This window comes from Lepisma saccharinum, chromosome 8 (assembly GCF_977018435.1).
Source record: "Lepisma saccharinum chromosome 8, izLepSacc3.1, whole genome shotgun sequence".
NCBI lineage: Eukaryota > Metazoa > Arthropoda > Insecta > Zygentoma > Lepismatidae > Lepisma > Lepisma saccharinum.
In genome coordinates, this window is record NC_139236.1 from 32,645,362 (window position 1) to 32,671,349 (window position 25,988).

General features: G+C 38.4%; 1 protein-coding gene across 1 annotated transcript in view; it reads left to right on the plus strand.

The window, feature by feature from the left end:
* Positions 1-25,988, plus strand: part of hiw (MYC binding protein highwire) — a 529,247-nt gene that overhangs the window by 68,854 nt on the left and 434,405 nt on the right. Inside the window, exons 14-19 of the mRNA XM_083126444.1 lie at positions 109-266; positions 16,432-16,602; positions 18,806-18,928; positions 20,219-20,415; positions 23,087-23,336; positions 24,980-25,133. Of these exons, the coding sequence (XP_082982570.1) occupies positions 109-266; positions 16,432-16,602; positions 18,806-18,928; positions 20,219-20,415; positions 23,087-23,336; positions 24,980-25,133 (1,053 nt within the window). The remainder of the gene's footprint in view (positions 1-108; positions 267-16,431; positions 16,603-18,805; positions 18,929-20,218; positions 20,416-23,086; positions 23,337-24,979; positions 25,134-25,988) is intronic.

The window sequence follows — 25,988 nt, forward strand, 5'->3', positions numbered from 1 at the left end:
TTACCTGAAGTTTGTTCTTTGGCCAGTAGGCATTTCTACAAATGGCTGTAAATCTCTTTTAAGTTTCCTCCACTTCTTCCTCTCTCAGTTTTCACATGTTAATTGCAGGGAGTGTGGCTGTGGCGAAGGTGATTCAGGATGTGCAGAGTGTGGGTGTTGCAGAATATGTGCCAGGGAGAATGTGGACAACTCTGAACTTGCTATACTTGGTCCTAGTGGAGCTGGAGATTTAGCTGGCATGATGAGATTGGATCTCATTTTTGGAGGTAAGTGAATTAAGTTTCTGTCTTGCACTTCTATTTTGCATCCCTGATAGGCATTCAAAATTTATCTGCAATGATAAGGGAGTCTTTTCTGGAGTCCACGAAATGCCACATGACACTTGTTACAGTCAGATTATCATGGACATTATTTAACACTAGAACTGCAACAGCGGTCAAATTGACCGCCATGGAAAAAGTGGGCTATATTTATAGTTTTGTTTGTTAATATTTTTTTCAATTGTTTCACAGAAATAAATACATGACCCCGTTCTTGTTTTCACAAACATGAATACAAATAAAAATTAAAATTATTTCATGCAATAACAATAAATTTACTTATTTGGCATCATCTGAAATGCAATTGGTGCAATATTTTTTAACAATTTTTACACATTTTCCACATTGTTCACATAAGTCTCCTGTCTTGTTTCTGCATTTGGATGTTTGGCACTGTCGTCGCTTTCGTTTTCCCGGAGGCTCATTGGAGACAATCTGTAGATTGGGCTGTGGGATTCTGTTGCTTCCTTCTCGGAGTTCTTCAGAAAGTTTCATCAGGAACAAGTGACGACCAAAATTTTCGCCAGTTGTACTCTTGTACAAAATATATGCATTGAGAGCAGCTAGGTCCAAAATGTTGTAGAATACATGAACTGGCCATCTTCACAGTACTGCTTTTACGGAAAATTTACGAGCCATCTGATCGACTACATCTACACCAAACTTTGTGCTGTTGTAAAAGCTGACAGTTTCAGGGAGTTTCTTAACATCACCACCAATACACATGTTTGAATGCATGGAACTGAGAATTAGAACGTTTTTGTTTCTTTTTCCTTGGTACACAGTGAGTGTGCTGTCAGCACTACTCAGAAGAACTGTGGAATATTGCTCTGGACGAGATGATTTTACCTGCTGAGGCACTTCTTTTCTTGAACGTCTTATTATTCCTACCAAGGTAGTGTTCTTAGCTTTCAGGGTTTCAGCGAGTTTCCTTATCTGTTGTGACATTTCTTCCTTTTCCAACATAATCAAGGGGTCCCGGTTTCGATACCTGGCGGAGGCACGTACTGGTTCAGATTCCACTTTAAACTATAGGTCCAGTCCCGATTAGCCTTACTGTGCACAAAGTGGACTTAAAAAACATCAACTCAAACAAAGGGTTCCATCAAGCGAAGTACAACATATTCTGCAACAGGCTGATCTGCTGGGCAATCTTCATCTTTACCCAAATAAGGGAAACCATTTATCAGGTACTTACTGTCGACATCAACTGCAAGCCAGAATTTAATGCCGAACTTTTCTGGTTTATTTGCCATGTATTGCACAAATCTACACCTCACTTTTGTAGGAAATAGCTGTTCACCGACAGTGATGTATGCTCCTGATATGTAATTTCTGCCACAATTTTCAATGAAACAATTCCATATTTCAGACACCTGCACAAACTTGTCACTTTTTATGCATTCGGACCTTGTTGTTTTATGATCAAAGCGCAGATATCGCATTATTTCACGAAATCTGTCCCTAGCCATGGTTTCATGAAAAAATGGTGGTGCCCAGGTAGTTCCACAAACTGTCTAATTCAAGACTTTTCGCACAATGTGTTCCGCGAGCATACAAAATTGCGATAAATGAATCAAGTTCCTGTAATGTAACAAGACCAGTCATTTCCTCCAGTTTGACGATGAGCTTCTTCTTAAGTGCAGGATTTTATGTGACGAAGCATCCTCTCATTCACAAAAAGACGCCATGCACTTTTCTTCAAGGATATTTCGTTTAGCAAATCCTGACGGGCCAGGCTTTTCTTGTAAAACATTATGTGCTGGGTGCCTACCAGGAACATTTACATCGGCATCAATTACAGTCCACTCACTTCCATCTTTAGCACTTGTAACGTGATGGTTGCGTACGTTAATAACAACAATCAAAATTTAGGAAGGCACGGGAATAGTCCGTGGACCGATTTATTATACGTACGCTAAAAAAAAGGGAAAAAACCAATCAGTTACAAAAGTCACGTTTTATTATGTGGTTAATGACAAGTGTTTAGCACTGTCACCTCATTCTCTAAAGAGAACCTAATTTAACGTAGTATTCAATCCGGATCACCGGGATAGGTTGAAACATACGTTCAATGCAAAATACATTCAAGACTTTCTGGGAATGTTAACTCTAAATCAACGAGTAGATATAACCACGAGTCCGTCTCCGAACAATTTGTTACAATACAGTTCGACCAGCTCGTAATACAAAAACGCAATTTTTTTATTTTTTTTATTTTTTTTTTGGAAAAAAGGTCAACATATACTGCAATATTTAGTTTGAGACACTTAGTTGAAATTTATTATGCTAACCCCGCAACGTAGATCGATTAGCATTTCAATCAACAAACATGTACATTAAACAATATTAACAATTTCTCCCATTTAATTCTCACATAGAAGTTTCAAAAGATTCAACAATTATTTTTTTTACTACGAAGGTCTGTACATTAAACAGCAAGGGACCAAAAAAAAAAAAAAAAAAAAAAGACATTCATCAGAACGCGCATGCATTCATAACATTTAAATTTACAAGGTCAATCTTTAACAATATGTGAATCCTATACATTTCCTTTGTGACAAATTCCCCCTCCTTTTTTACCTTTGGTGCTCGCATTCCTTTTTATTCACTTTTTATTTTATCAACATATACGAGAGAACATTTTTATCTGTCCTTGTGCCAACCAACAATTATTTTAATTGTATTTCCCCATTCCCTGTGATTACCTTATTAAATTCCGCTAGGAACTGCCTTGCTTACAAAAATTTAAAGATTGAACGCCGCATTTTACTTTCCACAAGATCAATCGCGACGAAGACACATTTGACCAGTAATGCATCGTTATTTTGTCCACCATTTGAGTTGTAGGACATTTGTCACTCTTTCTTTTCCAATATTTAAACTCATAACTCGGTTCAGAATGACGTACATGTATCTCGCACACTTCACCGTCACCAATGCAAAAAAGGGTGAGTTGAAAAGTACATACCTCAACGATCATGAAAAAACTCGTCCTCTCTGACCAATTGAATTTCTTCAGTATGGAATCAAATATGGATAAGGTGCCTTCCCTTGGTAGTCTTCATACTCGTACACAATCCTGCGTGCTGCCACCCAATCTTGCTTCATCGTCAAGTCCCATTTGTAACTCCATGGTCCTAGCAACGAATCGTGCACTGAAGAAAACGTCGACTAAGCCTTCCAAAGGTCAAAGTGAAGTCCGCTCATCGCAATAATTCCTTCACAAAAAAAATGCAGTTCTTCTACCTCTTTACTGCCAAGCGGTACACTAAAATGAACCAGTTTTCATAGTAGTCTGAGTAGAAAAAAAAAGGAGAGTCCAAATACTACGACGTGTAACTGACGGTATATAGATAAGTCTCGTCCTGCGAGCCCACTGTTCCTCTCTCTAACACACGTCGTCTCTCCCATCTACCTCAAGGCACGGTCGCTGGTTCGGGACCGCCAGCTGAATCAGGACAGCAGAGCTTCCTCGCTCGTAATCGCAGCACTGAAAAAGGCCAGTGGAGACCTCTAGCGGTCAGTTGCTCAACCAACATACAACAACACAGACGCAAGGCGTACCGACGATTGAAAAGGAAATGTGAGGCTTTTCTACGCGGTACTTTAACGTAATATCATTTATTACGGTCCGCACAGAAAAACGTCACACACTGTATTTCATTCCAGATAGAAATGGACACTGTGGTTTTTCTTTTTGCTCTCCGTTGAACTGTAGTAACAGGTGCTGCTTTGTTTTCTTCATCTTCTGACGAATGGTTTGATTCAATGTCTTGTTCTAGTGGAACAAAATTGGGATCCTCTTCACTTTTACCACCATCGGATTGTCAGCATCTATGTCCTGAATTGAGTCTAAATACTTTGATATATCTTCAGCTGATAGTCCACGTTCAGCCATTTTTAGAGCACAATAATCACTCACGTGTGCGAGAAACAAATAAAGACAGTGCTTGCAAAGTTTCACAACTCCCTATTCGTCTCAAACAAATAGATTGAACATTCACCTGTAAGCTGCTGCCACCTAGTGATAAATCTAATAAATGACACACCAGGTGGCAGTAGCTTGAAGGTGAATTTTGTAATACATCTCTGGAAAGGAGGTTTGCATTTTTCTGTTTACCTTTGCATAAAAAATGGAGGGCAATGCACAGTGGTCATTTTGATCGCTCCCGCGGTTGGAGGTATGTCGATGAATAACTACATAATACATTTATTTTTAAAAATTTTTAAATCAAAAATATATTCTCAACGTAAAAAGAAGAAAAACCAAGGAATTTCAGATGATTCAAAGAGATATTAACGTCTTAACAGCAATTTGAAATTCATCAGCGGTCAAAATGACCGCTTCCGTGTTTCTAGTGTTAAAATGCTAAATTTTCATAAATTTTGCATGAGTTTCTATAACCTCTACTTGAAATACAAATTCAGTTTGCCTCAGTAATTCTGCAAGTTACACAAGATGTTCACTATTAGCCTTGCATAGTTGCCAAAAATTCAAAATTGCACAAGCAAAAGCGCTATGCCCTCATTAGGAATGGGAATTTTGGATGATAAACATTAAGTCAACATTAGTTTACGTAATACATCAAGTTGCAATTCATTACCTTACAATAAATTTATTATGGTATTTTTTGAATTTCATTAAAAAAAATCAAATATTTTTAATAAATAACTCTTGTGTTGAACCTTTCCAAATCTATATGTAGAATTATAGTTTAGTTTGACAAAACAAATGTATATCAGCTTTCAACACATAATATATACATGTTTTGATGAAAGCCTTCACAGTCCAGTTGCCGTGTATAATGCGATGTTTTTTTTTTAAAAAAATAATAATCCATGTTTGCTTGCCGTATCCGAATGATGTTTTATGAGACTTTACAGCAAGTTTAAGCACTTCTGTTCAATGGAAGACAAGCTTGGCCATGGGAAACAAAGATCTATGCATGAATCATCTCACTTTTGTCGTGATAGTTCAACTTGTATTTGTATTATCACTTATTTGTTTCTAAACAGTCAAATTTAATCAACTTTTACTCAGAAGCAGTAGTAGAAAGTACTTATCTGCTTAATTCGCACTATTTTTCACATTGAGAAAATCACCTTATTCTCCCGCAATTGGCTTGATCAAATGAATTCATGTTCAAGCAATATTTGGTCTTACTTACAGCTAAATTTACAGCCCAATTACATTTTGTGTATCTGTATAACACTTTCAGATACAGGTCTGACTAATACAAGCCTTTGTGACAAAATTAAGACTGTTTTAGGCTACCCAAAAATGTTACGTCTTACACTCTTTCCATTTTCTCCTACAGCTATTCCTCAGTGTTGCCAAACCTATAGATGTTGTCACAGGCTAACAACTTTGAAAACATATACATATGTGAAACATATTTACTGTATTTACTCGTGCATAATGTGCACTTTTTATATTATGCACGGAATAATTCCGACAGCTAACATTAAACCGTACATGGTCATTCCATGAATTGTGACACTTGCATTGATTTTTTTGTGCTTACGGAACCCTATCATGTTATATACCGTTGTAAAGCTAAAATTCTTTGGTTTCTGAATATGGCAACAGTATCCCATTCAAGATGGCGACACTAATGTGCAATGCGGTTGAAATGAACTCATCACAAAATGAAGGAACATTCTGATTTTTATGGTACTTTGGATGAAAGAAAAGATAAGGAAAAAGAAAATAATAATTAAAATCTATTACTGGCCAAATAATATGACATACTGTATTTGGAGTGTGTAAATGCCTTAATGGAAGAAATCTTTTGCTGCTAATTGCTAATTTGAAGGTCCTGATAGTGCATTTTATAACTGTTTCGTTAGTCATGGAAAAAGTTTATATTTTGAAGTTCTTTTTAGAAAAAGTAAAGAGGAAATGAGCAAGACTGCATATAAAAGTCTAAAGGCCAAATCCCACAATTTTTCAATTTGTAATGCAATGGTCTGTTACACTAACAAAAGCAGTCCGTTCTGGTATAATTCATGCATGCACCTCGCACAACTAAGAAAACCATTTCTTACATCTGAATTATACTGTGCATTATATACGAGATATAATTGTTTGTCACTTTTCCCTATCAAAAACCACGGTGTGCATTATAATCTCACGTGCATTATACACATGTAAATATGGTATATACAGTGTAAAAATACATTTTTTTACTATAAAACATAATTTGTACAATATAGAGATACTTTGATACAAAATCACTTTGATACAAAAATAAAAAGTTTTTATTTATTTTTCATCTTTAAAATGTTAGTAAGATTTTCAGCTGAGGAGAGAAGAACGTTTTTCCCATGCCTATTAGATTTTACCCATAAAGAGAGATGGCTACAAGGAATTACGTAATTTAAGAGTAGGATTAAGGATTAGTTTTAACTTGCATTTTGTTGAATTACGATCAAAACATGCCCTTTTCAGTCAAATCTGAATGCAAATCATCAAGAATATCACATCATAGAATAATTATCCTGCAAAACTTGATAAATCCTGCTTTTTCGATGTTTTTATGTATGTTGTCTTGTGATTGTAACCATTTTCGATTGCCACTGTAAGCATGCGATCCGCGCAAGAGACAAAAGACAAAGACATAAAGACAGACGATGGATTCGGGAGTTGAATGGCTTTGTCTACGCGGCTGGTCCAGGGATACGTGCCTCCAGGTTATGTTGCCGAACAATAGGATAGGCTAACCTAACCTACTCACCCACTTTGGGCTTGATTGAACCTATGAAACTACTCTGCTGTGCAACCTGGACGCACCCATCCCCATGCAGCTCTATGCTGTCCTCCAGTGACCATTAACATGGAGGATGTCCCCAGTAGACCAGCATCCATTCCGAGGAATGATTGCTGGTGTATCATAGGGACTTTCAGCCTAGTTATTCCGGAGCGAGAGGTACGCTTCCCGGACTTACCCGCCCAAATATGAATTGATAAATCAAGATGTTGGAAAGACACATTTAATATTCGGGGTACTAATACATTTAACTATATACAAGCACTGCACAAACTTATAAGATTGTTTTTACAATTGGAACCAACAAAATGGGTAATAAAAACACTGTACTTACATATTCTGCATTCACCTTACCACACCTGGGCCTTGTTGCACACTTGTCACTCCAACTATAAATGGGGAGATTTTTTGTGGGTCTGCACTAAAAATATAGCGGTATCTTAAGACATATGGGTATTGTCTTGCAAATGAACGGTTTCAGGGAGCTATATCACAAAGGATGTGCCGATTAATTATGGATGTCTTTGGATACAAAGCATCATGGTTTCCTGGAGGCTCATTGTCCTCACCATGTGCTTTTGAGAATTTCAGAATTTTCATGGATATTGGTTCCATGCACTTTAAGACACTTCCAGTGCTGTAATTCGTTCATATTATACCCTACAGGACTATTCCTAAGCCCTTATTGGATATTTCACACACTGGTGACTCCATTGTCCTCTCTCCACTGGCCTACTCTGGCCCAAAACTTGGAGCGATGTTAACTGTACCAACTGTTAGCAAGAAGTGAGATCAAGATGGCTTCCTCACATGTTAAAAGCTATCACAGACTCATTGTCTGGTAGCCACGCCCATGAGGCCATCTGATTGGTCCACAGCACCTTGGGTTACTTGCCTTCATCAAGTACCTTGAGAAGCCCAATAGATGGCAGTCTAGTCAGGGCTAGTTCCACTGACTCTCACCAGATGGCTCTGGTGCTGTGAGACCGATTGTCTTTTGTCCAAAAACATCGATTTTTTGATGTTTTTGTGGTTTGTTTGCACATATAAGTGTGACTTGGAGTTATTTTCAGGGAAAGCAAGTTAATTTGTGCTTGCACAAATATTATCCTGAAAATATCTGTATTAATAAAAAATTTGCATGAAAAGTAACATGTGCTCTCTGAATTCTCCTATCAACAAAAGGTTGTTTCTTTGATAACCAATGAATTTTGGTCTGGGGCTTATTAATTACTTAATATTTTGATGTTTTATCATACTTTTACTAATTAGGCCTAATTTCTGTTAATCTTAACATATCTGGGAATGTCTATTCCTATTAATTTTACCTGAATTGAATTGGCCTTGTACTTTGGTTGGAGTGGAGTGCTGCCTGTATGTATTGGGGATGTATACCCAACCTTTGGTTGGTTATACATATCCCGGGCCCTCGGGAAAAGAAAAAGGATACGTGAAGCGGATCATTTTTCTTTACCCTTTACTACACTATACCCAAATACATACACAAAATATTTATATACACACTGAATTGTTAAGACCATGCTGGTCCGAAAAGAACATATACATGAAAGAAAATAAATTTGCAATTATTCTTGCCCGTCACTTGGATCTATGTTTGAGATATTGTTCTGTCCGATATATCGAACGATTTCCTAGACGGTATATACATGGTTAATATAACACACTTAAAAGTTTTCAATAAATGATTTTAGTCATCCATGTTATATCTGCTTATTGCCGCACTGAATACAGTTTTTGTATTCGAACTGCTTAGTAGTTTTTAGGTACGTATCTAATGTCTCTGCCCCTCATTCACTTGAGGGTGCAGTACCTTCAAAAAATGTTCAGCATACACCTTGGTATGTTGTCCACATTTGGTCACCTCACAATTGTTCTTCAATATCTCCTTAGGTGGAGATAGCTGTCGCCTGGCTTTGTGCACTTTGCGTGGCCATCAAATGTTTTTGTTGCTCGCTTGGCGGAACAATGCTTCGACCTGGCTGTCCATTGGGATTGTGTACAATCTGTGGAATGCACTCATTTTGTGAAGTCTGTAGGATTGTCATGGTGGTTCGTTTCTGGATGTCATTGTTCGATTACGAACCCCTGACACACTCCCTGCTTCCCCATATTGTTGGAACGCTGAAAAGATTGTCTCTAGTTCCTGGTATAATATGCTTGGGGGTCTGCTGCTGCCTATGACACCATGCACTTTTGTATGTTTGCTCCGGGGTTTTGTGGTGACACTGAGGGGGAGTTGGAGTGATGTACTCACTGGCCCCACTTCACATGCAGGCTTTGACCTTACCCTTGTTGGTTTTTGGGTTGTTCCTTATAAACAACCCTATATGTTTGGGGGTGCTCGCATATTTTTATTACTGCTAACCCTGGTTTGGTCGAACCCAACCCATCGGTAGTGCAAATACCCAATGATTGCTAAGCAATATTTTGCTTGATTGGTAGTGAGCGATCTAGCATAGATTTGTACTCATAGGGAAATAAACCTCTATATGATGGTTGGACTCACTTTTGTGTCCAACAAAGAAATGGTCTGGGTAGACAACAACGAAATTACCCTTTATACCACAATGAAATTGCCTTGGCATATAATACTGAAGTAATACTTTTGTATACAACAATGAAATTGACCTTTATACTCAACAATGAAATAATCTTTTGTATATAACAATGAAATACTCTGGTATACAACACTGAAATTGACTTTTGCATACAATGATAAAATAATCCCTTACACGATCTTGACATAAATTTTTCTACCCTATGTACAAATGGGTGAATGTCACAGACCAGACAGAACCTCATTCACAAAACCTCTGACCTTTAACATATATTAATACTAGTGTTCGAAAAATGTGTAGCTTTTTCTCCTCATCTTGTACCTGTTGTACACTCCTATCCGTGCGTCTTACCCTGGATGCGCTAGAGGGATACCAATACCTCTTATGCGACTAATACTATAGCGCAGGAGCCGTACCGTTGCGTACTTCTCTCCTAGGTCCTACTGATATCGGGTTTAGGAAGAAACGTAGAGCTGACGAGCAGACATCTACAGTTTCCATGGGGAAGTATCACAAGGGTACGAGGGTGGAGCCATTTGTGCGCAGTTACTCGTCTTACCAACAGACAAAGCAAGTCGTAGGGAAACGGCTGCACCCCGTCGGGATTGAGGTTGAGTCCTCGTTGAATTCAGAGGCCCCTTGGCTTGAATTAACTTCTTTGAGGTACTCTCGATGCTAACACCGGATGTAGTAGTCTGAGCTTCTCAATGTAATGACTATACACCTTATAGCTACACCTCCACAACTTCATGTTATTGACATGTTGGTTGGGTAGGCTCTTACCGCTAACACAATGAACAAGATTAAATATGTTATCTGTCACCTGATCACTACAAACTAATGGACCGAAGAAGGTGTGGAACAATTTGTGGGTCTGTCCCTCTAGAGCTTTGCTTTGGAGATGGGATTTAAGAAAAACTAAATCATACACTTTGATCACAGTTCTGTTTTGCTGTGACTCATTTACCTTATTGTTGGCTTTGTTTCGCCTTTCGGCCGTCCGGGATACAGCCATGAACAATTGCTGATCCCATTCGGTTTGTTCACCTGTAGGAATATGAAAGTGTTCCATAACGGGGTTCCTGAGTGAATTGTTTGGCCCTAACTGGGGACCATTGTCTACTATGATTCTTTGGGGAAGTGAAAAATGTACAAAACATATATCAATGAGTTTCCTCATTATTAAATTCCATGCTTACTAACCGAGTAGGAATTGTTACACCCTGGCCACCATCACCCCCAGCGAGAATAGCACAGGCTAGTTTCCCGCGGGTTGCTCATAGGGCAGAATGGCATTCATCTCGCTCTGTTGAGATTCCATTTGTTTACCCTTGGGTGTGTGACCTGGTTTGATGAACCATTTTACCTCATCGAGTGCATTGAGTATGGCATCCATACCTCATGGGCTGAAGTGAACCAGGTCGGGTCTCATGTTTTGACCGTAACCCATGGTTTCTTCGAACAGCGACATGTTCATTTCTTGGCCCTTGTGCACAAATTTCGATGAGGAATCCAGAACCCTTACATTGCTATTATCATCAAGGGATAATATTTTTTCAATTAGTGAGTCATACATGGCCCAGAACCTGTGTCGGTTCTCATTGGCTAACCTGGGAACTGGTGGAGGAGTCAGAACAATGACCTTCTGAGCACCTTTCCTCTTTAGGGTGTAAATGATATCCTGGAGGTTTCGGAACACCTGGTTGGTGTCCTTCCCTCGGAGCATATCATTTGTGGATACCATTAATAACACATTTTTATGTACACACTTTTCCCTTCTCAAAGCACTGAGCAACTGCGCTGAGGTTTGTCCAGATATGCAAAGTCCGATGTGGTAATTACCATCACTGTCTCTTTGGACAGGATACCCGAATTTTCTTTGCGCAAGACGTGACAACATTGAATCACCCACTGCCTGATATTGATTTATCAGTGGAGTGTGCTTGCATGAATCTGAACATTGTGGGACAGGTTTAGGTTTGGCATCGCCCTTCCCCACGTCAGGACGTTGCCTACCTAGTTTCCCTGGTTGTGCACATTTGGATGCACCTCAGCGAGATGCTCGGAAGACCCGTGTGAGCTGGCGGAACTCTTACGCTGGGACGTTCCACCCTTTCTCCGGTCTACCTTGGTTCTGTTTGGGTACTCCTTAGGCCGGGAGCCCCTCGCAGATTTGCACATGTGAGCGTCCTCCTTTTTGGATGAACCGCTCGCTTCACCCTGACCACGACTCACATAGGTCCGGTTAATGCGAGTCGTAGTTTTCCCGTAATTGGGTCGTGCTGGCCTTGCAACTTCCCTCTCAGGATATTGTGGCACTTGCACACTCTCATACCGAAGTATGGAGTTGGCCACCTCCTGAAGAGAGACGAAGGGAGCCAGGATTAACTGGTCCTTCAAGCTGCGCGGCAGCTGTTGCACAACGTGGGTGAAAACCTGGTTGTCGGCGATTTCTGGCAACGCAAGCCTAATCATTTTGACTTGGCGCCAGAAATATTTGTGCACTGATCTGTGCTGGGATGGGTTATACCTTTCGTTGAGAGCCTTCGCAAGGGAAGAAGCTCTCCACCCATCCCCTTGGAAATATGAGAGGAACTGCCTTTTGAAATCCGAGTAGGACTTGAACTTTCGTTCGTTCCTCTCGTACCACTGCCCTGCCTCGTCCCGTAGACAGAACGAGATTATTTGGAGGGCATCCGCCAAATCTACCTCCAGGAGAGTGAGATCTCTCTCAAACTCCTGCACGAAATCTGAGGCCAGCCTGTTCCCCTGCCCGTTAAAGGTTGGGAGCTGTTTGAGATCAGCAAACCTAACCCTAGGTTTGCTCTTGTTCCTCCTCCGATTCTTCCTCTTCCTCTGGCTGCGGACTTCGGCATCCGAGCTTTCGGAATTGGATTCCGGGGAGTTACCAAGTGGGTGGTACTTGTTAGGGGGAGACACATAGCCACTACTCTGGTCAGAGCTTTCGTAACCCTTAGGTCTTCGTTTGGTTTTGTGCAAGGCATGGTAGACAGACTCATTCCGTGCAGGTGAGACGGGCATGGTGGCTGACGTAAGTGGAAGGGCGGACTGAGTTATTCGTCTCTCCATCCCTTCCAGGCAAGCAAGAATCCTCATCAGGCTTGCATCGTCAGACCTTTGTTCTGCTGGCAGCTGCTCCTCACCAACCCTTTGTTGTGAGGAGGTGCGCTGCTCAGTGACTTGGCCCTCGGAAATGCATACATGCGAGCTGCGGCCTTCCGCCTGACAGTTCGGCATTTCCTTCCTCACTTGCTCGAGAACCCTGTTCTCGATCGTGACCATGTGGTCACTGCAAGTGAGCTCTCTGCATATGTTTTCTAGGGCATCCAACCTCCCTAGAATCTGAGCTGTGGTGGTCTGATTGTCACCGCCTTGCACTTCGCCAACGAGTTCCCTCAGTTGCGAAATCTGGCCTGACACTTGTGTAAAATCCCTACCTAATCTTAACTCTAGGTCATTACATTGGACCTCTATTTGGTTAATTCTATTGGTGTTGGTCGCTACTTGTTTAGTTAACAATTCTGAGGTCTTCGTGGTGGCATTGTGGATGGAGTCCAGTCTGGCCTGGAATTCCGTCCTTACGGCTTCAAGTTTCTTATTTACTTCAGCCGATGCCTTGGCAAATTCCCTCCCCTGAACATCAATTTTCGCCTCAAGTTTCTGACTAACATTTTCAGAGACTTTCGCTTGCTCCTGGAGCATTGCCACAATGAGGTCAAGTTGGGGGTTACTACTGGTACTTGCACTACCGTTGGGTGGGAACCCACGACCTGCTGGCCGTTCCAACGACCTTGATCTGGTATTCATATTTGGGGGGTGCCGGTATTGAGTCTCATAATCTTGCGATCCGCGCAAGAGACAAAAGACAAAGACATAAAGACAGACGATGGATTCGGGAGTTGAATGGCTTTGTCTACGCGGCTGGTCCAGGGATACGTGCCTCCAGGTTATGTTGCCGAACAATAGGATAGGCTAACCTAACCTACTCACCCACTTTGGGCTTGATTGAACCTATGAAACTACTCTGCTGTGCAACCTGGACGCACCCATCCCCATGCAGCTCTATGCTGTCCTCCAGTGACCATTAACATGGAGGATGTCCCCAGTAGACCAGCATCCATTCCGAGGAATGATTGCTGGTGTATCATAGGGACTTTCAGCCTAGTTATTCCGGAGCGAGAGGTACGCTTCCCGGACTTACCCACCCAAATATGAATTGATAAATCAAGATGTTGGAAAGACACATTTAATATTCGGGGTACTAATACATTTAACTATATACAAGCACTGCACAAACTTATAAGATTGTTTTTACAATTGGAACCAACAAAATGGGTAATAAAAACACTGTACTTACATATTCTGCATTCACCTTACCACACCTGGGCCTTGTTGCACACTTGTCACTCCAACTATAAATGGGGAGATTTTTTGTGGGTCTGCACTAAAAATATAGCGGTATCTTAAGACATATGGGTATTGTCTTGCAAATGAACGGTTTCAGGGAGCTATATCACAAAGGATGTGCCGATTAATTATGGATGTCTTTGGATACAAAGCATCATGGTTTCCTGGAGGCTCATTGTCCTCACCATGTGCTTTTGAGAATTTCAGAATTTTCATGGATATTGGTTCCATGCACTTTAAGACACTTCCAGTGCTGTAATTCGTTCATATTATACCCTACAGGACTATTCCTAAGCCCTTATTGGATATTTCACACACTGGTGACTCCATTGTCCTCTCTCCACTGGCCTACTCTGGCCCAAAACTTGGAGCGATGTTAACTGTACCAACTGTTAGCAAGAAGTGAGATCAAGATGGCTTCCTCACATGTTAAAAGCTATCACAGACTCATTGTCTGGTAGCCACGCCCATGAGGCCATCTGATTGGTCCACAGCACCTTGGGTTACTTGCCTTCATCAAGTACCTTGAGAAGCCCAATAGATGGCAGTCTAGTCAGGGCTAGTTCCACTGACTCTCACCAGATGGCTCTGGTGCTGTGAGACCGATTGTCTTTTGTCCAAAAACATCGATTTTTTGATGTTTTTGTGGTTTGTTTGCACATATAAGTGTGACTTGGAGTTATTTTCAGGGAAAGCAAGTTAATTTGTGCTTGCACAAATATTATCCTGAAAATATCTGTATTAATAAAAAATTTGCATGAAAAGTAACATGTGCTCTCTGAATTCTCCTATCAACAAAAGGTTGTTTCTTTGATAACCAATGAATTTTGGTCTGGGGCTTATTAATTACTTAATATTTTGATGTTTTATCATACTTTTACTAATTAGGCCTAATTTCTGTTAATCTTAACATATCTGGGAATGTCTATTCCTATTAATTTTACCTGAATTGAATTGGCCTTGTACTTTGGTTGGAGTGGAGTGCTGCCTGTATGTATTGGGGATGTATACCCAACCTTTGGTTGGTTATAAGCACAAATTAATGTTCGGTTTATTTTTGTAACTTCTTAAACTGCAAAGCAGTGCTGCAATTTTCATAAAAATTATAATCTGTTAAAAAATTGCCAAAAGGAAAATTAAAATTTTGAGTTTCGCTTCTTTGAAGCACTATATTTTTAATGAATAAATTATGTCATTGTAAATTGTATTTTTTTAAATTTCATCTGATTAAAATGGTGCATTACTATGTACCTTTATATTTTGTTTAGAAAATGAATTTTAATTAAATGATAGCTATTTGGGTATTCTCAGTATTTTATATGTGATATTATGCATATGCAAAGATAAAATTCTGGTGAATTTATATGATATAGTTCCAGTGGCATAGTTGGTATGTATATTAACATTATAAATATTCTACACAAGTTTAATTGTTACATCTGGTGTTTAAGAGTATTAGCATTGCTATAAGTTGAAACTGATATTGGCTCAACCCTAGTCTATATAGTACTACAGGGGTCATCCAGAAAAGAAGTTCAGTTTCCCAATTAAAAAAACACAAAATGTAGTGGAACACAAAACTTTATTTCACACTGAATAAAACATGTAGTTTGCAGTTCGGTGTATTCTTTTCTCCATAAAGAAATGGAAAGTATTCTGTTTTGGATAAAAGTACATATAGACACCATGTTTTATATCTCCGTCTCATAAAACGATCCCACCTGTGATGATAACCAAGTGGTAACAGCATGTTGGACTGCATTGTCGTTGTCAAAACTCTGGCCACCAAGGAAAGATTTCAAGTGCAAAAAGATATAAAAATCAGATGGGGGTGATGTCTGGGATAGAGGGGAGATGAGGAAATTGTTGCCTTCTCTTCCACTGCACGGACCAAGTCATCAGCCACCACAGATGGTTGCCCACTGTGATTTTCATTGTTAAACTGTCGCACCCATCTTCATACCACTGAGGCACTCATGTTCCCCATACACCTCACCAGTCTGATGGTGGATTTCAGCTGCTGATACATTCCACGGATTAAAATATCAAATCACAGACCACACTTTACATGCGATGGGCATCTCGATTTTCTTGAACATTATCACAACCCACTGCAAAGCATCTACACTACTATCTTTCCTTCAACTGATGTCTGAGCCTTGCCAATGTCTCAAACAATTCAGCGCACCTTTGCAATCGCAGTGCTGCTGTGGCACAAATTGTAAACAGAACTTACTTTCTGGACGAACTAAATATATGCTAATTTCAAATTAGTCTCTTAGAATTATTTGAGTATGTTTTAGTGATAGAAACTGAATTTTGTTTTTGCAGGTCGTCATGGTGCTCGCCTACAGGACCACTTGCAGAGAAGGCTTGAGGAAAGGAAGCAGAGGCAACGTGTTAAAATGGGCAGTGCCAAAGGTCTGAAAATGAAAGGTGTGAATCGTTCAAAACCACCTGCTTATAGACCATTACCACCCGCAGCTGTTGCTAACCTCTTAGGTTTGTTGTGGCCTTCTTTACTTAATAACTTTTAACAGTAAGATCATCTTTATTGTGGTGAATCATTAACTTAATGTCTTCGTGCATGTTCCTTGACTCAAAATGTTATTATTGTAATAAGCTTATTAACATTGTTGTGGATTGTAGTGTATTTTTCTTTCAAAAATATGTGTGTGTTTATAATATTTATTCGGTTGGTGTACAAAGGAAAGATTGGACAACTTGTTCGTTTGTTTTGAATGCACATGTTTCTAAGTTCCGCTAGAAAAATGACTTGCCATCTCAAGTAAACAGAACTTTTTTTTTTTTACAAATCTCTCTTACAATTTGAATAGCTCACTTTTTTGTGATTTATAACTTTACACCTTCTGCACCGATCCTTACATACCTACCTATCTATCACTATGCTGGCTTTTTTGGGGTATAAGTTACATATTTTTCATAATGAAATAGCTGTATGAAAGAATTTACTGCAAACATGCATTATAACTAGAGCTCAATTGATACCAATACTGATGTATTGGTAATGGCCGGTACCAGTGGTGTAAGAAAATATCAGTTACAATTTTATCACTGATTCCAGCTGAAACTTTCCAGGGTGAGGGTCTACGTAAATGCGATAAAACACTTTCATGAAGTGTAAATATCCTGTAAACTATGCAAAATGCTGAACTTTCACCAATTTTTGGAACAATTTTCTAGGAATAAATGGATTTTACGATTCAATCATTATCTCATGTGAAATTATGATTATTTTAAATTAACACTCTGGTTGATTGCTATGGCATAGCTCAAGTAGAATACTTATATATTAAAATTATAAGTGTTCCAAACTACTTTCAGTTGTTACAATTGTCATATATTGGTATCAGGAAGAGTATTGGATTGGTAACAGTTCAAAGTGGTATCAGTTCAGACGTAATTCCAACCTGCTGAAAACCTATTATATGCATCATTATGTGCTCCTACACAAATCTTCAATCTCTACCTTTCTCTTACTGTATAATATTTTGTATTTAGAGACAACATTTTGTTCTTGTATGTATGTATGTGTTGTTTACATTTTAGAATTATTCTGCTAGACTGTGGTAGCTACAAGTATTTAAAATGCATTAAATTAAAATTAACAGGATTCATTGTACAACTCTTTCTTTTCGTTTTTGTTAAATTTGTCCTATTGTTATAACTGTAACATTGATGAAACTCCGATAAATGTCTGATGAAGGGAGTGTGTGTTCTCTGAAATGTTATATCAAAAAATGTGTTTAAATGCTTGAAACAACCTTAAGCTTGTAGAATAAAACATGTTGTTCTCTGTAACTTCTAAAGTATGCCTACAACACTGCTGCAAATTGCTGGTACCAATTTTCTTAGTATTTAATATAGAGTTGAAATGTGTTAGAAAGTATGCATTTTGGAGGGAGGGACACTTGTTCCAAGGGCAACACTGTTTGTCGCATGACATACTTTATTTGTGCAACTTTTGGGTGGTTACATATATGCTTACTTTCTTTTCGAAATATTTCAGTGGTGATTAACATAAAATATACATTTTAATAGAAGTTTTGGAGTTTTCTCAATAATAATAAAATTATATTATCCCAAATGTAGCACTAGTTATGGCTTGGGAGCATGGGCGTCCGGAAGGGGGAGAAGGGGGGGGCATGGCCCCTCCCTGAAAAATGAAAGTCAACCAAAAATTATGTATTTCACACACACAATTTCATTTTAGCCTAAATAATAATTGTTAATTATTGCATGATCACCATAAATTAAAATTTAAGCAATGTTTTTTTTTAGGGAACGGCACTATTTTTGGAGAAAATGTGACTTCTTTGCCCCCCCCCCCCCCTTGGAAAAAATACCTTCCTTGCCCCTCCCTGGAAAAAATCCTGCAGACGTCCATGCTTGGGGGGATGTGCTTCTGGTTAATATACTGGTTATAACTTTATAATAAAGTATAGATTCTTAACGACTTGTTAAAAAGTTAATGATTAAAATTAGTCTGAAGCCATTTTTTAAATATTTTATCTCATATTAGTAATGTTGCTAGAGATATGATGAAAAGTATATCGTGTCATATTTTTTTTGTAAAACTGAAATTGTTTTTAAATAATCCTGTATATCAGTACATTTTTATAATTAATTTTAAAACATTTGATTTCTCATCCCCACTTACATATTGCACTTCTGTACTCAACAGAAGAACCTACGGGAAGTGATGCAGAACGAGATGCAAGCAGGATAACATCTCTTCCACCAGCTCGTGTCCATCTTCCAGTCGAGTGCCCAGTGACGCAGATAGCCTGTGGACTTCATCACACAGGTGAGGATCATGAATACCTTTCTGTATACATATATATCAACCAGTATGAGTAATTATGTACAAGTGGAAGCTCGTAAATCAATGCGTTTATGCATGTTTTGTTTGTTAATTGATACAACTGTATGCCAAAGTTGTGAATAGATGCATTTAAGCAACGGAGATCATTCTGTGTCTTAAGAAGTTAGGTATTCTGAAAATAGTGATACTGCAAAAACAACTGATAACCAGTATGGGAAGATACCAGGAGCCTGTTACTACTGTTAACAGTGATATATTTATTTATTTATTATGTCTTCTTTATCACGGCGAAGTTAAGGCTTTGTAGCCTTTTCTACCAGTTCACCATGTTTACATCGAAATTTTAGTGCATGAAAATTAGAAAACAACATTTAAACTATTACATAAAAAGGGAAATATTGAAAACAGAAAGAGAAAAAAAAAAGGGGTGGGCAAATCCATGTGGGAATATAAGTCTAACCTATACTCACGGGCGTACAAGAAAAAAAACACACACACGCAATCGTACGTATGTGTGTACGCTCACATATTCATGACAGTCGTTAGGGATTTGAAATATTAAGGTGAATAAGGAGTTTCAGTGTTTTTCTGCACTTAACTGTATTCAATTCGTCACTAATGTATAAGCTTGTACTAACGTGCTAACTATTTGTGCCCAATAAAAAATATTTTAATTGTGTCTTAAAGACATATCCTGAAGATGAGTTCTGGATTTCGAGGGGCAGTGAGTTCCAAAGACGAGAAGTGTAAACGGTTAAGATTTTGAATAAAAATTTGAGTTATGAAGGGGGATGAGTAGTTGAGTTCTCCCACATTATCTAGTGTCAAGGCTGTGTGATTCAGAAAGCATTGAAAATCTGCTCAACAGATATAGGAAGCTAGTATTATTGGTATTTCAGTATTTTGCCATTTTGTTATTTTTGGTGCCTTCAATAGTTTGGCAACTTCAATATTACTGATATTTTGTTAGTTTCAGTATTTTTGACATGTTGTTAGATTCTTCACTCCTTCTTTTAACTAAATCCAGAGTTCCAAATCATCTCTGTCACTAAACAATTCCCAAGTTAAAACTTTTAATACCTGTGTTTCTGATATGGCAGTATCTACAGTATGTTGCAGTACACTTTTTACGGTTAAGAGCAACAAGAACTTGTCTATACCATAACTCACACTATTTCATGCATCATAGACAGAAGTAACTTTCTGGATAGCCTTCATATTTGAGTGTTCATATATTGCATATTTTTGTGTAAACTATACGTATACTTTCAGTGCTGCTGCTTCAAAATGGAGAAGTATATACCTTTGGCAGCAACACATATGGCCAACTGGGAGTTTGCGACCTCATGCCAAGAGGAGGACCTACGCAGGTGAAACTTCCATGCACTGTCACCTGTGTCGCTGCTGGCAGTAATCACACTGCACTTCTGTCATCAAAAGGAGAAGTTCATACATTCGGAAATTTCCAGGTGAGTGTTACATTCATTTTCCATATTTCTACCACCATCAACAGGCTTTGTGTACCCAAGAAACTCACTCCCTGGTGAGGAAGCTATTTCACAGAAGTCAAAAAATAGAAGTATTATAGCCTCATGTGGTAGATTCTTATATTATGGCATAAATAACTTAGCAATCTCCACATCAGCCAGAAATGTGGGCTGATAAGTGATTATAATTAGGGCCATTTTGAACCAACACTGATACTCTTGCCAGTACTTTTCCCAATTCTAACTGATACTTGAAAATTGCAATATTAAAAAATGTTCAAAATATTAATTAATGTTAATATGCAAGTATTCCACTGTAATCATGTGTATCAGTTTACCAGAATTTTGCTTTAAAATACTGGACTGTTAGGATAATAATACCGCTCTCCCTCTGTAGTGTAACAGCCCGTAAGGGCCAGTGGATATGTACCATAACCTACTCAATTACAGGGTGATGTGACCCCCTGTTGTTGTTGGTTTTCTATGACCAGGTTACGCGACTCATTTGTAGCTTCTCAATTTCCTCACAATGGTACATACACAGGCCAAAATCTCAGGAGAAAAGTTGTTCCACTTCCCCTAACAATCATTTAATCAAATAAACAAAAAGTTCCATTTTGTCATGTAATACTAATGCAACATAAATGAAAAGTTGAATTTTACATAATTATTCAACTTCACGAAAGTGGGGTGTAGGATTTTTGCAGACCCTGTGAAATACCAAAACTATGGAAAAGTGTCAGCTGTGAATAAATTTAAACTTATACTTTCTGATACCAATGTCACTGGTATCGGCTGAAACCAATACATTTGTATCAGCTCAGCCCTAATTATATAATTATATAAGTGTCAGTCAGTGGAAAACAGGCCACCTCGTATATCTCGACGTGTAGATGCCATGGCTCCACGAAACTCCTGCCACTGGAAGGGGAGTTCAGTTGTCACCCGGTAGATGGCAGGCTTGTGTGAGCCAATGCAAGTGTGAGACCTGCCAGTGTACAGGGTGTACCAGAAGTGATAAGCCAAACTGAAATGGTGAAAAGTACACAATAGCAGAGGCAAAAGTCCCAGTAAACATGGGGTCACAAACAAACCGTTTATAAGGTAATTGTGAATGTATGGTTACGATCCACCACTGAATTGATTGTAGGCTTAATGCTTGCAGGCCTACCTGGTCGCATACCATGTTCCCGGAGGCCATCCTTGTGAATGTGCGACTTTCGGGGTGCCGTTGATTAGCATAAGGTTCATTCATTTGAGCAGCTTCCCATGCATTGCCGTTAGCCCTACCATACATGAAATGAATATCCACGCATTCTTCGTTGGTATAAGGTAGTTCCATTTTGACTACAGTAGCACTACTGACAATTCTCAGTCAAGTGACGTGCCTGTTATACCTTCCATCCTGTACAGGATGTATGGTTTGTTTACAATGCCCCCTTTCGGCAGTGTTCATTTTTAAGCAAAGAAACCTTGAATCAATCAAGTCGGTGGTAGATCGTAACCATACATTCACAATTATCTCGCCAACGGTTCATTTTTGCGACCCCATGTTTACTGATACTTTTTTGCTTCTACTATCTAGTGGTGGGAACTGGTACCAGAAAGAATATACCTTCTCAGGGAAAGAAAATGAAAGTGAATAATCTTAAGGGGAAGGGTGACAATTACGCACCAGTTGGGCATTTATTTCAGTATTGTCAGAATGGGCACAACTACTAAAAAAAACTTGATTAAACAAAAGAGTATGGATTTTTCTCCATGTTGCACGTGGAAGCAGTTTTTTAAGGTGATTATTAAGCTAGACACGGTGGTTGAAAAATATGATCACTAAGTATTTACAGAATCCTATATGTTCCTTATGGGAAATCAACTTCAAGTTACGGTTAATAAAATGGGAGTTTCGACTTCTCCTATGACTAAGACATAGTTCAACGTGTCATTTTTCCATCCTTGTACTATTCTACATCATGTTTGATATTCCCAAGGGAACGAATAAAATAATGGTCCCATAAGCGTAATGCATTTCTCCTTGCCTCCTACGGCCATCCTGGCAGTGTTGCCAAACCTGACGTGCATAAAAGAGCTAAATTTAACCTTAAATAGAGCTAAAGTAGATCTTCAAGGAGCTAGATTAACGAAGATTGCATAGAGTGCCTCCTAGGGTAATTTTAGGTGTCAAAAGGGGTTTGGGCACTGATTTTACCTTTAACTAATTCTTAGTTTTCATCGTCTAGATCTGGTGGCATCACCAATCTCAATAATCCACCAATGAAATTGGAAATAATGGAATTCTAGATAACAATATTATGTCATCTTCACGTCAGCTACGGCACTATGAAAAAGCTACTGAGGAGGTAAGAGGCGTTGGGATGACGCAGCCAATATAACAATATCACATCACATGCAAAATATATATACTCATGGCAAAAGTTGGTGTTCGTTGGCGTGAGCCAGTGATGGCATCATAGTGGGGTAGGGGGTGAGTGCCACAGTTCACAGACAAATGAGTGCACGAAAAGAGCGAAGTTGGTAACAGTGCTCGGCAGCTGCCGCAGAGAGAAGGACCTAGGAGAAATTGTCCCTCTTCCTCTTAATCTGTCTCCTGTTTGTAGTTAGAATGGCATTGATATTTTGAAAATTACTTTTTCAGAAAGGACAACTTGGCAGACCCTCACCAGCCCAAGGTTCGGAAGATGCAAGTAACAGGAAAGAAAGATCCTCCAAGGAAGGCCCATGGTATTCTGTACCTGGCATAGTTCCTCACATCGGCCCAAAACATGGCCGCAGAGCAACATGGGTAGGAGCTTCTGGTGATCAAACCTATCTGAAGATCGATGAGAGTTTAATAAATTCACACAGTCTCACAAGATCAACAGTTATGGGAAATAAGGGCAGCATAGGTAAGTCTCTTATTTCTCTTAGACTCTTCTCTTGTGCACAGCAAAGTGTAGGCTTTGGGTTCCATTTCATATCAGATTGTTCCAAATTAAGTTACAGAATTATTACTTGAACTTTATGTTTTTCTCCAGCTCTTCTGTACTTCTGAATAGTTTATTTTGATACCTCTTTCTTTTGCTTTTAGGTACATATTTTCTTTTTTTAGTCCATTTAGTAATGCTAATTTCACTTTTTGATGCCTTCCTTCATGCCTGGTTCTATTTTTTATGCTCACCTTACTATTTTATTTATGATTTTCCATAAAATTTATCATATCGTCTTATCAGTACCTCTTGCACATTTTTTATTGTCTTCACATCTTTTAGTGCATATTGTTATGTTCTAATGCCTATCCCCCCTTTTCTTTTTCTTTCTATTCGTACTGTCTACTTCACCTTTGTAGTTTATTTCCACGTCCTTATAAAATATTACTTTTCTTACTTTTTGGTTTAATTATAAAAATGATTAAATAAGGGAGTAACAAGATAATGGAACACCTATGGTTTGACTGGAACTTGAATGCAGAATCTTTGATAGTGAGATCATAAGTAAAATACTCAACATAATCATCAACTGATTTTGTTGTTCTGCAATTTCCATTGTACTACTATTAAATACTTATTTCCCACATTTAACTGTGTATTTACTGCACATTTTGTGCCCATGTTTTGTACGTTTACTGCCTGTTTTCTAAGGACTATTCTAAGGACTAGTTTAAGTGCATCACTTCATATTTCCAATTAGTATCTTCCCCATAAATTAGTTTATTGCTGTACTCCATAAATTACCTAGGAGGCAGAGGGAGTTTGAATCACCTATTTTATTGTGTCATTTGTTCCGTGATCTTCTTTTTCTTTGCAAACTTATAATGAACATATACAGTATTTATGCGTGTATAGTGCGCGTGCATGTATAATGCGCACTCTGGTTTTGGATGGGTAAAAGTGACAAAAAATTATATCTCCTATATAATGCACAGTACAATCCAGTTTCAAGAAATGGCTTTCTTAGTTGTAGGTTGTAAATCTGTTGCTATGCTGATCAAGAGTGAATGACATCATACCTATTCAATTGCTCATTCCTTCTTTTTCAAAATATATACTTTTTTTTTTATATACGACACACATTCAGGACCTTCGGAATAGCAGTTAGCAGCACAAGATTTCTTCCATTAAGGAATTTACACACTCCATGTATGTCATATTATTTGGCCAGTAATACATTTTAATTTTTATTATCTTTTTCCTTATGTTTTCTTTCATCCAAAGTACCATAAAAATCAGAACATTTCTTCATTTTTTGATGAACTTATTTTAACCGCATTTCACATTAGTGTCATTATCTTGTATGGAATACTGTTTCCATATTCAGAAACTGCAGGATTCAAGCTTTACAACGATATATAACATGATAGGGTTCCGTAAACATGAGAAATCAATGCAAGTGTCCCAAAATCATGAAATGACCCTGTACGGTTTCATGTTGGCTGTCTGAATTATTCCGTGCATAATACGCATCACAGTTTTTGGGGGCAAGAATTTTGGAAAAAAGTGCGCATTATACATGAGTAAATACGGTATTAATTATGTGTATTCTTTCCACTCAGTTCTGTTGCCAACCAACAGCGAACATCCCATTTCCTTCAAGTGCCTAGTAATAAACAAAAAGGATGGAAATTGCAATAGCTTCAGTGGGCCAGATCAAGTGGACTTCTCACACACTGCTACTTGCCTTGACCCTTTGTACAATGTGTTATGGAGGTAAGAATGTTTCCTGTGTGATCTACTTTACGTGCACATACATGCATGTTTATGCATATTATCCAGGTTTCTTGCAAATATTTTTGTAGATTGTACATTTTTGGGATTCCCCTAATAGTTATGTAGAGAGATGTGATGTGTGCTGAATTTATTTTATATTTCCAAAAAATTGAGAAAAATTCATTTTATAGTTATTAACTTTTAACCTTCTATGTAGCAGATATTAAATGATATTAAAACAGAATTTAAAAGCACACTTAATTCAGGTAATGAGTGTTTATTTTTTATTAATAAACTTTTATTGTCTTATCTGATAACAAAACATCTAAAGTAATTATGCCTGTGGTAGGGTAACAAATCTTCTGCAAGATATTCAGACCTAAAAGAGACGAAACACCAGGAGAGAGGAGAAGGTTACCTAATACCGAACTGCACAATGTATATTCATCCTGTGATATTATTAGAAGACTTTCATGGGCAGGCCATGTTGCAACCATGGGAGAGTTGCAGAGTTCTCAGGAAACCTAATGGTTAGAGGCACATATTTTTGGTAAATAAAAAACAAAATTTCGGTACAAAAACCATCGATTTCGGGTTCAAAAGCGGTAAATAAAATAAAATTTCGGTGTTATAGCGGTGAATAATCACATCAAAAGTGCTATATAAAATGACATTTTGGTTTTAAAATTGTGAATATAATTCTAAATTTGATTTAAAAACTGCACTTATTACACAAAATAAACTTATCCCTTCTAATAGCACATTTATGTAGTTACCAGAGTATTAAGTTTATTCCTGGGTAAAACGGTCCATTTTTGCTTCTCAATTATTTACAGCAGAATTAATCAATTTTCC